Here is a 15,742-nt window from a genome sequence, read left to right as displayed (position 1 = left end):
AACTTTCTTCTATGCAAAAAGAGTACATGGATGCTTTGATACTCAGAATTTATCAACAAAAAGAAAATCCAGTGGCTAAAGCGAGAGAGATAGAGAGAGAGAGAGAGAGAGAGAGAGAGAGAGAGAGAGAGAGAGAGAGAGAGAGAGAGAGAGAGTAGCAAAAGTGCAGAAAGTAGCAATTGATCAAGCAACAGCACTCGAATGATAATAAATTCGAATATAACACACGTCACAGAAGATAGCTATTCGGGAGCACGAGCGCATGATTTATTTGAATAGAATATATATAAATATTAGCAGAGAGATTAAAAAATCACCAAAGGCAAAAGCAGAGGGTGTCACGCGGATGCGGAAAATGTTAAATGGACTCAGACTGACAAGAGGGATGTATGTATGTACATATGTATGCATGCGCGCGTGTGTAGCCGCGTACGAGTTAATGCGCCGTGGCGTATGCGATGCATTTTTTTATCCGTCGACAAACGAACGGACGAACGTGACGTGGTCGCGCTAATCAAAATCCGATGCGGCAGCAACGACCGCCGATTAAGCGGTCTCTTCTGAAGCTCCCCCGTCACGAATCCGCGAAGCTGCAGCGCTGGTTGGTTGGCCGGTTTGACATAGGTCCGCGCTTTGGCCCTATACCCTATGTGTATACTTCGAATATACATATTTATACGCGCGCGGGTTTGCGCGCTCGCGATCCGCTTGCCGTGTCCACCACGTCGATCGTCCCGAAGCGACACGGACCGGTCCTCCCGTTCCCTCTCCCCTTCTCACTTCGATTAGCGATCCGTTTAAAATATGGAACCCGGTGACAGCTAAAATCTGCAGGAAGTTTCGTACAATGCAGTCGGACTGCGGGCTACGCTGCGAGAGAGGAAGCCGGTCAATTGGAAACGGGGTGACCGAGTTACGGACCCCCCGAACTGCCACCCCCCGCGCCGCGTCCGCCGTTATCCCTTCGCATCCCTTGGCAACCTGGCGTATCGAGTTTCTTAGCGGAATCTCACTCCCTTTTCTCCCCCCCCCCCTCTCTCTCTCTCTCTCTCTCTCTCTCTCTCTCTCTCTCTCTCTCTCTCTCTCTCTCTCTCTCTCTCTCTCTCTTCGTGGCGTACTGCTAGATCGTTGCAGTGATGCGCGTAAGGAAAAAAGTCTTGATTCTCTACGAGAACCGTGGCTGGCGACCACCTGCAACAATCACCGGCGGGTGACCCAGCTCACGTCCACAGACGTGCAGACCGTTCCTTCACTAATGCCGCTTCCTGTTCACGTAAAAGAATTTCGATATACTAAACGTAACCGTCAGGTGGGCTGCGATACGAGTAGAAAGCGATGAAGTCTTTTGGTCGACACGATTGAAACGAGAATACTTTGCTCGTATGTCACAATAATAGCACTTGTCGTCCCATCGACAGATTCAACGACTTACTCGGCTTTCTTTCTCATAATACGTATATCCTTGTCGTTGCTTTAATCTGTATTTTGAATCTGTAGTCAAGTGTGTCGCGTGAACAATTTGTTCCACGTCAACCGAGTAGTCTTTAATAGTTCTGCAATCAAAGCGCGACTATTGCACTGTCAAAATATTGAACTGTTTCAAAATATTAATCCCCATTCTGCACTTCGCCTGATATGTTCTTGAGACAAAATTCGAATAGTAGTCACAATACACAGTCCTATAATGAACACGCAGAAGCGCACCTGAGTGCAAATTAAGCCAAATGCAAGTACGTGACATTTCGATCTTCAATAGTACTATTTCGCAATTGAAAAGTAAATAAACTGAACTCGATTACAGCTTCTTTAATTTCATCGCCTATATATTTTTATGTATGCAATAATCTTAAAAAATGTATTTGCTTTTATTTAATAATTAGATTAAATAAATTCATTAAATATTGATTATTCGATTGTAATCTAAGAGAATAATCTGAGCGTAATAAAATTTTACGTTGCATGTTATCATTGAGCTTTTCAGTCGGAAAGAAATATTTGGAAAAATGCTGATTCAATTAAATGGATTTTGGTTGTCTAACTCCCAAGATCTCAAAAAATATTTGCACATGTTGATAATTGCTTGTTGATATTATAAGATAAAACCTTGACGCAGCATAATGGCGTAACGTCGATATCGGGATGGAAAGGATTAAAACGCGGCGCCATGTGAAATACGTTTACTATCTTGTTATAACGTCAATCAAAACGCACGGCAATAAATCATCAGCGTACCATATCCCTCGGATCAAACACCGAAAACTCCATACCACGTTGATAGCGCGTATATAACAAATATATAGGCGTTATGATATTATCTTCCAGTAAATGTAATAAATTTTCGTAACGCCAGCAGGTATTTTATATGCGAAATATATATCGTGCGGTGAGATGTCCAAAATTAAATCGTCCGAGCCATCAGAGATTGGTGCACAATAAAAAGAACACCGCACGGTCGGCCACGAGAATTCGGTAAAATCGAACGGATATCGTAGAGTGTATTCGGTCCTACTTCGTCCTTTAAATTCATCCTTTCGTCGTCGCCGTCGTAGTCGTTGCCACCACCGTCGTCGTCGTCGTCGTCGTCGTCGTTTCTGACTTCCGTCTGGCGTACGTCGCGCGAGCTCTTATTAAAGGTGGCGATTTATCGCTAGTAATAACGGTGCGGTCTGGTGCTGCTTGGCGGCGAATGTCTCCCTGCCAGGGTTCTCCGGGAAGAGCAAGAGCGAGCTCGTGGCGCGAAGAGGAAGAGGTCAGAGGGCAGAAACTGGAAAGTAAGGGTTTATTCGCGGCAACCCCGTCCGCGCGCAAGGGGATGAGTGTGATGTGCTCCTCCTTCCTCCTCCCTTCGCCCCCGTCGGCAGTGTGTTATCAAGTGTACGTTAAGCGCGTGTGTGTGTGCGCGCCCGCGACGGGGTAGATTAACAATTCCTGACATTTTAGTGGCGCTCCGGATGCGTTAACGCCACTTCAAGTACCGGAGTGCCCGACTGTAACGAGCTCCAGGATTGATTAACCGCCTCTGTCGAGCGACCCGCAACTACGGACTACGTGCTTCTCTAAGCAAACGAGACGACGGCCCGACGAAAGATCCTCGGAACTTATAATTACCGCTTGATTAATCGCCATTTTGACAGATAACTCGGAAACGGAGGGAATTTTTCACTGACTCGTCGCCGTTGTGCACGGATCGTCTACCGTATGCATCGATTAATCTTCCTAAAATATTGGACTATGTAAATTAGCTGCCGCGTCTGCCGACTCTTTGGACAACCGATTCCGGTCGAACCGGTAGCCGCTGGTCACAATTAAAAACTGTGAAAATAGAAAACGTCCATCGTAATAAGAATATATGAATCGTACTTGAATCTTGACAATTCGGAGCGTTTTGCCATAAATGCGAGAATATTTAGATTAACTCGACAAGCTTTCTCACGTTGATACAAAACTAAAAAATACAATAAAGTATGATAAACTTAAAATAACTTTCAGATAAACAAAAGTTTAAAAATACATAATCGATCGAAAAACTTTTTTCGACCTTAGTCAACGTAGATATTTTGCTCAGAGTAATATACGGTCGGATAATTACTGACAAATATTAATTGTAAATTTCAAGAGCGTAACACCATTTGAAAAAATCTGGATCGATCGACATTAAACGTGATAGACGGCCGGCAGGTGTTTCTCCATGTCAGTAATGATTGAAGCGATGGATCGGTCGACCGGGTTTGTTTGGACCGCGCATAAACATCCATAGAGGAAATAGGTCACCTGTTCAAGGGGTTAAGAAGACGAATAAGCATTATTCATACTATGAGCGCTTATCCTTAAGTTATTCATCTCATGAATTAGTAAACATGATGAAGAGAAGCTCTCGCGCATATTGGCCCATCCCTACAACGAAGTTTACCAGAATATTAAGTCCAAACGATTCTCTTGCCACTCGTGTTCGCCTCGTTATCGAAAAATAATATCGATTATGGGACTTATAAATTCGAAAGAATTGCCGTATTAAAGAATGTGATAATTGTCACATAGAAATACGTAATTGTCACATAGAAAAGCGTATTATCTTCCTTGGTACACATTGAAATGCGATTATATTATTTTTATTATTAAGAAAAAATTAAATTGAAATATTAAAATGTATAAGAGGATATTTTTCGACGAAGGGGGATAAGTAATTCTTTAAATTTTTAAACTTTCCAAGATATATAGCTACCAATATATTTTCTAGATCGAAAATAAAATCTGATAGAGAGCGTCGACCGTGAGTATAATACCCATCTCGTTCCCTTCGATCTTTCCTAATGAAATTTTCAAAGAATTCCGAAAGAAGTAGAAGGGTCTCAATATTCCTTCGGAACCATACAGTTTCTATCGTGGTTGTCGGTAATATTTAAAGGAAGGAGGAAATGATTTAGCAAGGAAAGTAGTTACCGCTCGCGTCCCATCGCATCGTTGAACCGTGCGACTGTAGGCTGGAAATAGATTACAAACGTAATATTTCAACCGTCGTAAATATTCCGTGCTGTTGGTGTCAGCACGGACCTTTCATGCTGTCATCTTATTTCCTTCACGTCTGTCTCGCGCTGACTGGCAATCTTGCGACTGACCGACGCGCGACGTGGCGATTTAATTGAGGTACGGGAAATTTTTGTAACAGGTGTAATTGGTTACCTGTCATTAAGGGTGGTCTAATTATCTCAGTGTAGAATTTGACACGTCAAGTAGCGGTACTCGATCATGAGACTTTCGCGAACATTGGCATATCATTGAGGTCGTCGAACAAGGATGATTCATATATTGCACATTTTCCGCAACCATTTCTTATTTTTCCAAATTAAGTAAATAAATAGAAATAATCGTAAAAATAATAAAGGCAATTATATATTAAATTTTTTTGTATACACGTTTATATATATATTTTGTACAATCTAATTTTTGTAAAATTGTCCCGTATAAGGCAGTTAAAAGTTTGGCATTGATAATATGGCAAAGCATATTATCAACAGAATTTCTTCCTGAAAAATATATTTTGCAATATACTATCAATACGTACATATATTAAAGAGATATATAACATATATATATATATATCTAAAGTGACATATAATTAAGTATTATATCCGCTAATTAATCTTAGTAGATTCGTAAAAAATATTCATAATAAAAGATATCGAAATATGAAAAAGAAAATTGGTTTAAATATAAATATAAGGAATGTTATTTAAAAAATATGAGGAATGTGTTAATATAAAAATCGCAAAGTTCTTGATTTTATTTTATGATAAATTATTATCGTACTTCAATTTATCTAAATAACATTTCTCGTCTATGCAAGTAGACAGGACAGATTCTTGTAAAAAAATGTTTCTGTTTTTTTTAAATAAAAACTATATTAAAAGTAGTTTCAATTTAAGTCTTTGTTTCTTGTTCCCGCTGTTGTGGTTGTCCCTCGTCGTCCCAGTTTTCAACATTTTCCGGTACCGGATAATTCCATGGTTGAATTTTGGCTGAACCAAAGGCCGCAAATACCAAGAAAGCGACAACCTGGGCGACGATAGTAATCCAGAATGCAATCCTCCAACGAACCATAGTATGCTATCAGAAGACATGCATAAATTAATATAATCGGAGCAAGTATCAATAAAAACGTTACTTTTATAACTGCACTTTGAAAACAAGGAATAAAGTTTAATATCAAAATTACTTCGGATATTATAGCAAGCGAATAACATAATATTAAAATTCTCATTTTAAAGATTCCGTGTCACAATAAAGTTGACTTAGCAGTTGATTTCGCAATTAGGATTCAGTATCTTTTAGAACGAATATCGGCTTAACTTTCTTATATCGGATTAAAGTCGTTTCATCTTTCGTTTTAAAACTTCAAGAAAAAGTGGAATCTCTGTGCATTAAACTTATTAAAAATTCAAGAAATTAGCGATCACGTCACGTTGCTTTTAACGGACACTTCTTTCTTTCCTTTTTTTGTCTCATCACGCGTTAAGTGTTCAACTTACTCCCTCCGCTACGAGAGCACCAACTATCGGTGGTAAAATAAAGGCAGAAATAGTGCCCGGAGTATTTGTAATGCCCATGAGAATTCCTGCATAATTCGGGGCCAGGTCATTCTGATTACAAAGATGACCAACGAATATAGCACCACAGACTACTATGCTCAAAGTTAGTAGCACGGTTGACGTCAAACGATCGCAACCAATGTACGCGATTACAATAAGGAAAATACTAGGTGGTATAGTACCTGAAAGAAAAAAAAATCCATTAAATATATCATAAACCTCTATTATGTAATTGAATACATCTAATAATGTAATATTCAAATTTTTACAATGAATTCATATTATAATTCAATATATTATACAATACATTTGTGCATTGTTATTAGACATAGTAACATGTCAATTATAATATCGTATACATTATTCGAAATCACGACTGATTGTGCCAATCACGCACAACATTTGCAAACAATACTTCATCTATTTTTCATTAATATGTAAACTATATTATTCAAAGTTCTTTAAATTGTTTTACATCTACTAACACTACGAATTATTGAGGCTAAAATTTCAGAGAAAAAAATTCTATCTTATTTTATTAATTAATTAAAAGAGCATATGTATACGCATCGTATAATATGGTTATTAAATATACTGTCATTATTAAAAATAATATCTATTGAAAAATTCAATTTTTTGTAAAATTATTTTTAATCTGCTATATATAAATGTGATTTATATGTTTATGTGGGATATCTTAAAATTCGCGAATCAAAATACCACAATAACAAAGTTTTCAAAAAATAAGTTATAAAAATATTTTTTGTTTCAAACAGTATAGCTTTAACTAATTCGTAGCAAATATTATGCGGTATTACAAGGACATTATGTACATAATTATTGTTAAATGTCCATGAGCAAGTCGTTAATCGACGTTTGACTCACGGTCTTTTAACCGCAACATATAATTGGCTAATTTTAAACCCTTTAAACCCCATTACAAAAAGAACTGCTCAAAACGAAAAAAGGCACTTATAACTTATTTTTCTCGAGAATTTTCATACTGTGGTATTTTGATTCGTGAATCTCGGAACATTCCACACAAAGGTGTCTATAATTATAGAGTTGTATTAATATGAATTTCAAATACATACTTATGAACACAGCAATTTTACGTGCAACCGTCTGCGACCAAAATCCTTTTCTCCGTCCCCAATCTAAAACTCTTCCGATTAGCGGATTAGTAAATGCATTCACGAGATACGGTGTGCAAACGATAGCGGCATTCTGTAAAATATTTCAGGAAAAATTTACGCAAAAAGTCGAGATCCGTTTCACGTAATTGCATACGTCATGCAGGGTAAAATAATATTATACGAGATGCAAGATATTATTTTATCCATAATATTATTCTGCTCGTAATATGGGATTTAATATAATTTGAAATACACAGTAACACACGTAACGTAATACAAGAAGAAATTATAAATGTTATTATTCTTACTGCGCACTCACCGATTGGATATCGTATCGCAATATTTTGTTCATGTAGAGCGGCAGTTGAGTGAGCAAGAAATACCAACAGAAGTTGCCTAGAGTATTCGTAACGATCAGCGCCAAAAATGGTACTGATGTAAATATACTTTTCCACGGGATCTTCATCTTCGAAGAGCCGGGCGCACGGTGGCCATACGAGCTCACGATGAACGATCTTTCCCGTTCCGTTATGTACTTTTGTTTTTCCGGACAACCGGCGAAAAATATATAAAAGATGACGCACCAGATCAATGGTAGCGCTCCGTGGATGTAAAAGATAGCCTCCCAACCCACGTAATTTAATATCAATCCGGAGGTAAGAATAGATATCACGGTGCCGAGCGACGTTCCAGCATATATGATGCCGACCCACGTGCTTTTCTCCTCGTACACGACCCATGTTCCCAGAAGAACGTTTACTATAGGAAGATTCGCCGCGCTCACAAGACCGGTCAAAAATCTCACGAAGTATAGCACGTACAACTCGCTCGCCGCGATCGGCACCAATAACGTTAGAATTCCATTCGCCAGTACGCAGACTAACAACACTATCTTCGTGTCGAATCTGCAATAGATTTCATTATCGCAATTTATATAAAGAAATTAATAAATAAAAATATCATATATAAATGCATAATATAATATAATGATTATGCGCATGAGAAATAGTTTTTATATATGGTGAAAGATTTGAAATATCAAACTATCACTTACCGATCCGCCAAATATCCCGATGGAAACATGCCAACGAGATATCCAGCAAAGTATATACTAATAACCAAACCCTGCTGGCTTGCCGTCCAGTCGAATGGACCATCGATATCGGTGACGGCATTTCCAGGTACATCAAATTCCGGACACTCATCCGACCAATCCGGTACACCGGATTTTTTTTTCACCATACCGATAATAGCCGTCGCAATATTCACTTTTAGTCCATAAATAATCATGTTCGCAATGCATAGCATTATAGCGAACAAGTATCGTACGCGTATCTCTAAGGTCAAAATTACGAAACATACGTAAAGTGATATATCAAAAAACTGAAGTTTTTTAATGTAGTTGTTTAACCTATAATGGAATTTAGCACGCTACCGTTTGATATTACAATGAATCGTTGACGTGCCAAAATGTAAGAGAAAGTGAGAGAAAGTAAGAGAAAAAGTAGTAACAGAAATAATAAATATTTGTTATTTTTAAGTATGATGTGTCATACCGATAATGCTAAAGATCTATTTTTACATATAAACTTATAATTAAATCAGATCAAGTTAAATCTTTTCTCGATTTAAATCAGATTATCTTTCATACTAATAATAGCATTTGAAGGGTACAATGATAAGGCAATAAAATTTATCGTTCAAATAAGAATGACATAGAAGAACTATAACGTATTAGATATAAACGTATGCAAATGTATTGTACGATATTAGAAGGTAACGGAATTGTTGCTCTTTAAGTATTAATTATAAATGTTAATAAGATAGGAAATATTCTCTTACCCATTATTCTGAATATTCAGTGTGACCTCGGTTAATAAAACGATGACATTGATGACCATCACATTTCGAATCGGTGCGCCAGTGTCGCTGTTTTCGTCGTTTGTTTTCGTATCGATATAATCACCAATTCGGTTTCGTTCGCTCGCTCGCACATTCAACTGCTCGATGCCGACTATCGAATTATATCGCCGGCGATGAAACGGCACCCATGCACGATACCCAGATTCCTCCTCTCCACGAATCTCTTTCTAGGTTCACGTCCCGACGTTGAGCATTCCTATCGACACGAGATTACGGGTCGTAGAGTGCGAAATACACTGTCACTCATTTGTAAAGTCAACGCGGTTCGAGGTTTCTCACTTGCTCAATTCCGCTAATAAATATGTTGTTCCTTATGTTGAACGATAACAGCTGTGCGTATTATACACAATGATCACGATATTGCTAACCAAGACGAAACAATTTCAAAACGTTTGTATAAATGCTATAATGTGTATAAAAATAAATATTTTTGCAATTATTTCTTTCATTTATTACATACAGATATATTAAATGTTAGTTTATTTTCAATGTCGCATTTAAATGCCCAGTCTTTGATAGCATTTTTAATTCTAATTTTAATACCAGATATATATGTATTTGTTAAATAAGACTTCAAGTTTGCTTATTCAAGTTTTTACGCTGTAATGAAGTATTTTATGAATGGATTAACAATAATTTAAATTTTGAAAAGTATTATTATAATTACGTACTTTTTAAAATGTTAATCAACACTTTATGTAAAATGTTTATATGAAATTTGAACCATAATATTCATGTGATATTTACACAAGATCTTGAAATTATTTCTTATTACAAGATTCTCTAACTTAAAAAAAATGTAGTTAAATGTAATTAAAGAATGTAATAAGAAATGTGATTAAAAAATTGTTTAAATAATAAAAATGTATAAATCGAAATTTGTTAATTTAATACTTACGCTAAAAACATTTCCTTATCTTCAAATTAATAAAAAAAATCCACGGATATATTATGAGATAGATTCAAGAGTTTACTTCATATAAACAGTTTCACGCCACGTGTATACGTTGTCCTCGATTTTTAACACCAATAAAAGAAAAGCGATAACAATATGTACAAACGTATTACAAAAATATGTGTGCATTCACCGGAACTAGATATAACTTGATATGAATGACGTTACGAAAGACGGTACGACATGAATTGCCCGACAGTCACACGCGCACTAAACTAAACTATGGAAGCAGCTGCGTTTTAACTTTCAGTAATTTGCACATAAGTGCTAATTCTATAATATGAACCAATCGCTTTGTACTTGTTGAGTCATTAGGATCATTTCGATTTTTTTTTACATTCGTTACAGTATTCCAGTACACGTCCGTTGCGATACAGTTTACAGAATTGCTTAATGCAATTACACGATCATTAAGAAAATTCAATAGGAGGTCTTGTTTACTGTAAACGTTAATCTACAATATGCTCTTTGCTTTCTGTATCTTACTTTTTGCGCACTATTTTATCGAAATTGGCGAGATAAAAATAATGAGAAACACGAATGTTGAAAAAAATAACGCGCAAAGAAATAAATATGTAGGTATTAAAAACGTGAAGCACATCGTGCCTCTAAGTGCAGCATTTGTGTAAAAAATTAGTGGAATGACGTAGCAAAAGAAAAGTAATTTGATATAATCACTTAATCGTTGAACTTAAAACTTTATTGTGTAAATTATTTTTATTTTCAAGGTCGCACACATTCCTTTTTATAAACGATTCCTTGAAAGTAGACGAGGCGGCAGTCGTAGCCGACGAGATCATTCTCTAAAACCGGTTCTTCCTGACAGAGTACGCGTTATTCATGCCGCGTTTCTCCGGCGATAATTAAAACCAAGCGCGCCTGCATTGATTACACGAGTACAGACGACAGTTTCGTCTCCGTTAACGGCTCGACAGCAAGGTCTCACTCGCGCGATATCCAATGTGAATGTCCCAGCTATTATCTCGGTAGGCTGCCAACACCGAAACTCGAGTTTCTCCTCTCACCGTGATACGGTGGCGCACGATAGCATTCTTAACGGACATTCGTCGGCGAGGCGCTTAATGTTTATAGGCTGAGGATAATAGGGTCTCCCTGGTGAGCCCATGTCCAAACGGATGAGAAACGTTCCGCAGTATAGCTTAGGACTCCCCGCCGATCACAACCACAGTCTTCGATATTTATGTATTCGACATGTAGTAACGCCCATCGAATTATATATTCAGCACACGTGTCTTTTTTCTTTTTCGTCGAAATAATATTACTATGATATTATTTTCGCATATCATATGTCGTTTAAAAATAAATAAATATTTGTTGATACATATCATTTCATTATGTATCAACCAGATTCTGATTAAACCTATCAGATTTCCAATTAATTCAACAAGACTTTTTTCAGTGTAGCTAATGTAAAATTTACGCAAAAAGTCATACTAAATATCATATAAGAAATATTGCGTATACGATGAATATCGTTTTTACCATAAATACCAAGTATAATGCATTTATTGTGTTATCACTTCTATTTGTAAAAGATAGTCTGCCAGGTGAACTGATACTTATCGTACAGAGAGTAAATATTCTTATGTAATGGAATGTAAAAAAAGAGTACGAGAAAGAGAGAGAGAGAGAAAGAGAGAGAGAGAGAGAGAGAGAGAGAGAGAGAGAGAGAGAGAGAGAATAAAGATACAGATTAAAGATATAAAATAATGTTCAGATAATCACCTAGATTTCAAGATTTATCGCACAATTATTATGTAAGCTCTAATACATTATTGACATATTAGTGCATGTATATCTAATTCATACATTAGTACATGACCATTGCAGATACATATAATGAATAATAAATTATTTACGTACTCCGTGTAGATAGCATAACAAATATACATTGTTTGTGACTGTTACCTATATATACTTAATGTAAGCTATTTTTGTGTATAATTCTTGATTAAATCGAAAATATATAATCAACTTGATCTATTTGGTATTTTATATTTAAAGGTTTAATAATATCAACGGAATTTGAGCTAACAAAACGAAACAGTTTATATTTAAATGTCGCGTGAGCATCTCTATCAGCGATCTAGGTCAATTATGACGTTGCGATAATTTGCGTAACGCGCTTATCATGAAACAGTCGACGCTTAAGCGTAACTTCATAATTTCTAACTTGAATATTGTACAGTTTACATAATGTATCATATTCAACAGTGGAATTTTTTCAAGACCACGCTATACCGCATCGTATGTCACATTTTCTTGCAAACACTGCAAACCGCACACGTTTCTGCATCGTTCTCCGTCCGATAGGTAGTTGCGAACACACAGAGCGGTGGACAATAACGACGCCACCGACCATCACAATATTTTTACCAGACCGCGGTCTCTTTCGTACGGTAAGCATGTGACAAGCGTGACGAAACGTTCGCAGAAACGAGAAGCGCACAGACGGAAGTGGTTGCCGCGGTAGTCTCGTGACGACAACGACAACAACGACGACGACGACGATGACGACGACGACGACGACGACGAGGGCGACAACGACGTCGACGAAGCTTGGAGACGCACGAGTTGCCATCATCCTCGCGCCTCTTCTGGGCTTATTCGGCCCAGCGCACACCTGCATTCGTGCCGGGGTGAATGCTCGCGTACATATCTGCTTGAGGAATATGGCAGGTTGGGGGAAGCGGGGAATCCACTCGAGAAAACGCAAAGCTTCGAGCACCGGTAAAAATGGATACGTCGCCGTCGCACCCGAGAGGGAGACAGAGAAAGAGGAAAAAGGAATGCGAAACGGAGAGAGATGCGAAAGAACAAAAAAAAAAACTTCGAATAGATGCACGACGTCTTGCACCGATTAAAGGGCTCTTGGGCACGATGAAACAATAATGGTGGTGGTCGATTAGCACAGTAGCGCTTGAAAATCTCAAAATGGGATCGGATCGCGAAGGATCCAAGACACTCCAGTCGCCGCCGCCACTGGCATCGTACCGTCCAGGCATTTCGGGCTCTGCTGACTTTGTCCATAGTGTAAACAGACCGTCGCTACTCCAGACAGACCCGTCAAAGGCCGGTATTCCTCGCTGGCCGAACACCAATTAACTGCGCGCCGGCTGCAGGTTGAAGCAGGTTGACCGTGCTAACGAGCACGGGGTGCCCTTTTAACGTTCTTTAATTTTCGTCCCACTGTTCAGACCACCTACTACGAAATGACGCCAAGCTGGTACGAAGCAAGGCGTTTTTGTATTTGTTTCAGTTGACCCATGTGATTTATTACATTAAATTGTTTAAGGGTTACCTCAAATTTGTCTGCCAATTGGTAAAAAACAAATTGAAAAGTAACACATAGAATTAAAGGGATATCCATCACTGTCAATCAAAGCGACAGAGTTTCAATAGAATTAAATATATCTTTCTTTCTCTCTTCTTTTTCTTGACAGCAGCTAGAAGTTTGATATTCAACAAAATGTAGGAAACTGTGTCAATTTTCTTATAATTTTCTTACATTTTTATAAGAAATATAAGAATTCCTTATTTCTATTTCTCCTCATTACAATATAATAAACAATGAGAGAATTTAATACGCCACTTGTCTCTCACACCAAGTGTCGGCATGAATTTTCCAAGAAATCATTTCGAGCAAAGGCCGCCTATAAATATTCGAGAATACGAATAATTTGCAAATAAGAGGAAACGATTTTCAAACACAATGACACGGGGCGTGCGATCGGGGAAATGAAGCGGGCCAGAGAGTAATGTATCATCTCTCGCGCGCGCTATCTTCCATGAAGTCTATACCGCCCGAAGCGTGCTGGAGCGCACGGCGCGCGCTGCGTTTTCCGCGTTGCATTCAAATGAAACGGACAGGTTCCATCGCGCTCGAACGCACGAGGAGGAACGTGGAGTCGAGCGCACGCGCGACATGCATTGCGTTCCGTGAGATAAAAAAAAAGAAGGAAAAGGAAATACACACAGGAGACGAAGAGGTGATATATGCGGACATTAGTTATACACGAGATGTATGAGGTTTTGCGGCGTCACTCTGCCACTGTCAGATTCCGGCGCGCGGTGCTCGTCCCGACATAATCGGGACGACCCATATTTCCCCGCCGCAATGCGTCAAGCCTTCCCCCCCGTTTGCGATTCCCCGTTTCGTACCTTCATTTTTCACTACCGCTCGTGATCTCTCCCGCGCCCAAATTCACCTTCCATGTCGTCGCGAGCGTCTACCGCTTCTCCATCCACCACCGCTCCGCGACGCCTCTCCTCCGTTTCCCTCCCTCCTCCCTTCATCCCCCGCGACACACGACCCGCCGGCGTCGCGACGATTGTACATCGCTTCCGGTGAAATTCTCCTCCTCGGTAGAATACGGGAGTCCCGATCGAGACGAATCGATTCGCGAAATGCCGCTGGCACGGCTGGAGCGGCAGTCAAAGCGTCGTAGTAAATATTGGCCGACCATTTTCTATCTATTTCCGATGCTACGGAGCACTACCTACTTTGATAAGCGAGCCGATACGCGAAGCTGAAATTGACGGTCACGCAGTAAATTTTCTCTAAGAGAGAATGTGTGGAAAGAAACTATCCAAATAAAAAAAAGGAATGTCTTGAGAGACGCTTGTTGAATTTTTAGCTGCATATTTCGATTGTATAGATTATGGAAAAGAACATTAATTTATTTAAAGATTTTGAGGATATAATTGGAAATGTTATTTATCGAAACTATATGTGATTCAACATATATTATCGTGATTAAATAATATTATTATCGTACTTTTGGCCGGCGAGACGTTCCCGTGAATATATGTAGAAGCTGCAACTATAGAGCTGCTCTGGAACTTTTCTCTGGAAAGAATATTGGATTATATTAGAAAGAGAAGAGCGGGCACACCGGGGAGAGCTATCCTGATGAAGACCGCCAATATCGATTTTTCCTTAGAGAATGAAAAATGCAGTCGTTGCTCCGTAAAATATATGCACTTTATCTTACGCTCTGGGAAACGTATGCGTCATGACATTACGGAGACGATGGCGCTATTGAACAATCGTAAAACGTTTGTTTGTTCGGCAAGTTTACACAGCTTTCATAGTCAACGGCAACAGTCGGTCGACCGACTGTCACTGAATGAAATGCTAACGATGATGGATGACCATGGATCTCTTTCTTCCGCTTGATTTGTAGAGGAGAAAAAAGACATCAATAATTTGTATGCAGTAGCGAATTATCGAGAAGTTGCACGTTTTCACATTACATCTACAGTATTCCATAATTAAATGCAATTCATTATAGCTCTGTCATTTAAATCCGTTACGTCACAAACGTTGTTATTTGTGCGTACAACAAAGTATCGCTTGTACGAATATAAGTTGCATAAATCGCGGCGTCGATAGTTATTTCCACATCATTTTCCTTTCATATTCATAATCCAATATCGTTAATAAAAACATAAAATTTATATTAATTGAATAATCCACATATAATTCAACAAAATATAACATTAATAAATGTAATAATGGATTTTACAGAATGACTTAATAGTATCTTTTATTTTATATATACGTTATATACATATTTTACTCAATAATTACAAAACTTAAAGTAGAGAAAACAATGTTC

At 38.3% G+C, this 15,742-nt stretch overlaps 2 protein-coding genes across 10 annotated transcripts in view; one reads left to right on the top strand and one right to left on the bottom strand.

Annotated features, from left to right (window-relative positions):
* Positions 1-15,742, top strand: part of LOC105829490 (teneurin-m) — a 533,228-nt gene that overhangs the window by 102,460 nt on the left and 415,026 nt on the right. The window lies entirely within an intron of this gene.
* LOC105838873 (sialin) lies at positions 4,869-14,687 on the bottom strand. Of its 2 annotated transcripts, XM_012684770.3 has the most exons (7): positions 10,044-14,687; positions 9,065-9,341; positions 8,277-8,559; positions 7,542-8,127; positions 7,181-7,313; positions 6,027-6,268; positions 4,869-5,604 (listed from the first exon to the last, which is right to left on the bottom strand). In XM_012684770.3, exons 2-7 carry the CDS (start codon positions 9,066-9,068, stop codon positions 5,419-5,421), a joined length of 1,434 nt encoding a protein of 477 aa, XP_012540224.1. In that variant the 5' UTR covers positions 9,069-9,341; positions 10,044-14,687; the 3' UTR covers positions 4,869-5,418. The 2 variants fall into 2 exon arrangements, with proteins under 2 accessions (XP_012540224.1, XP_036145331.1); XM_036289438.1 differs by lacking the exon at positions 10,044-14,687 and having other exon boundaries at positions 9,065-9,963.

This window comes from Monomorium pharaonis, chromosome 7 (assembly GCF_013373865.1).
Source record: "Monomorium pharaonis isolate MP-MQ-018 chromosome 7, ASM1337386v2, whole genome shotgun sequence".
Classification (NCBI taxonomy): domain Eukaryota; kingdom Metazoa; phylum Arthropoda; class Insecta; order Hymenoptera; family Formicidae; genus Monomorium; species Monomorium pharaonis.
Note: the sequence above shows the minus strand (reverse complement) of the source record. Positions and strands in the feature narration are given on the sequence as shown.

Coding starts and splice junctions, on each gene's coding strand:
- LOC105838873 (XM_012684770.3), bottom strand. Junction 8,128..8,276: donor TCGGGATATTTGGCGGATCG/GTAAGTGATAGT, acceptor AATCTATTGCAG/ATTCGACACGAAGATAGTGT. Junction 7,314..7,541: donor TGCGATACGATATCCAATCG/GTGAGTGCGCAG, acceptor AATATTTTACAG/AATGCCGCTATCGTTTGCAC.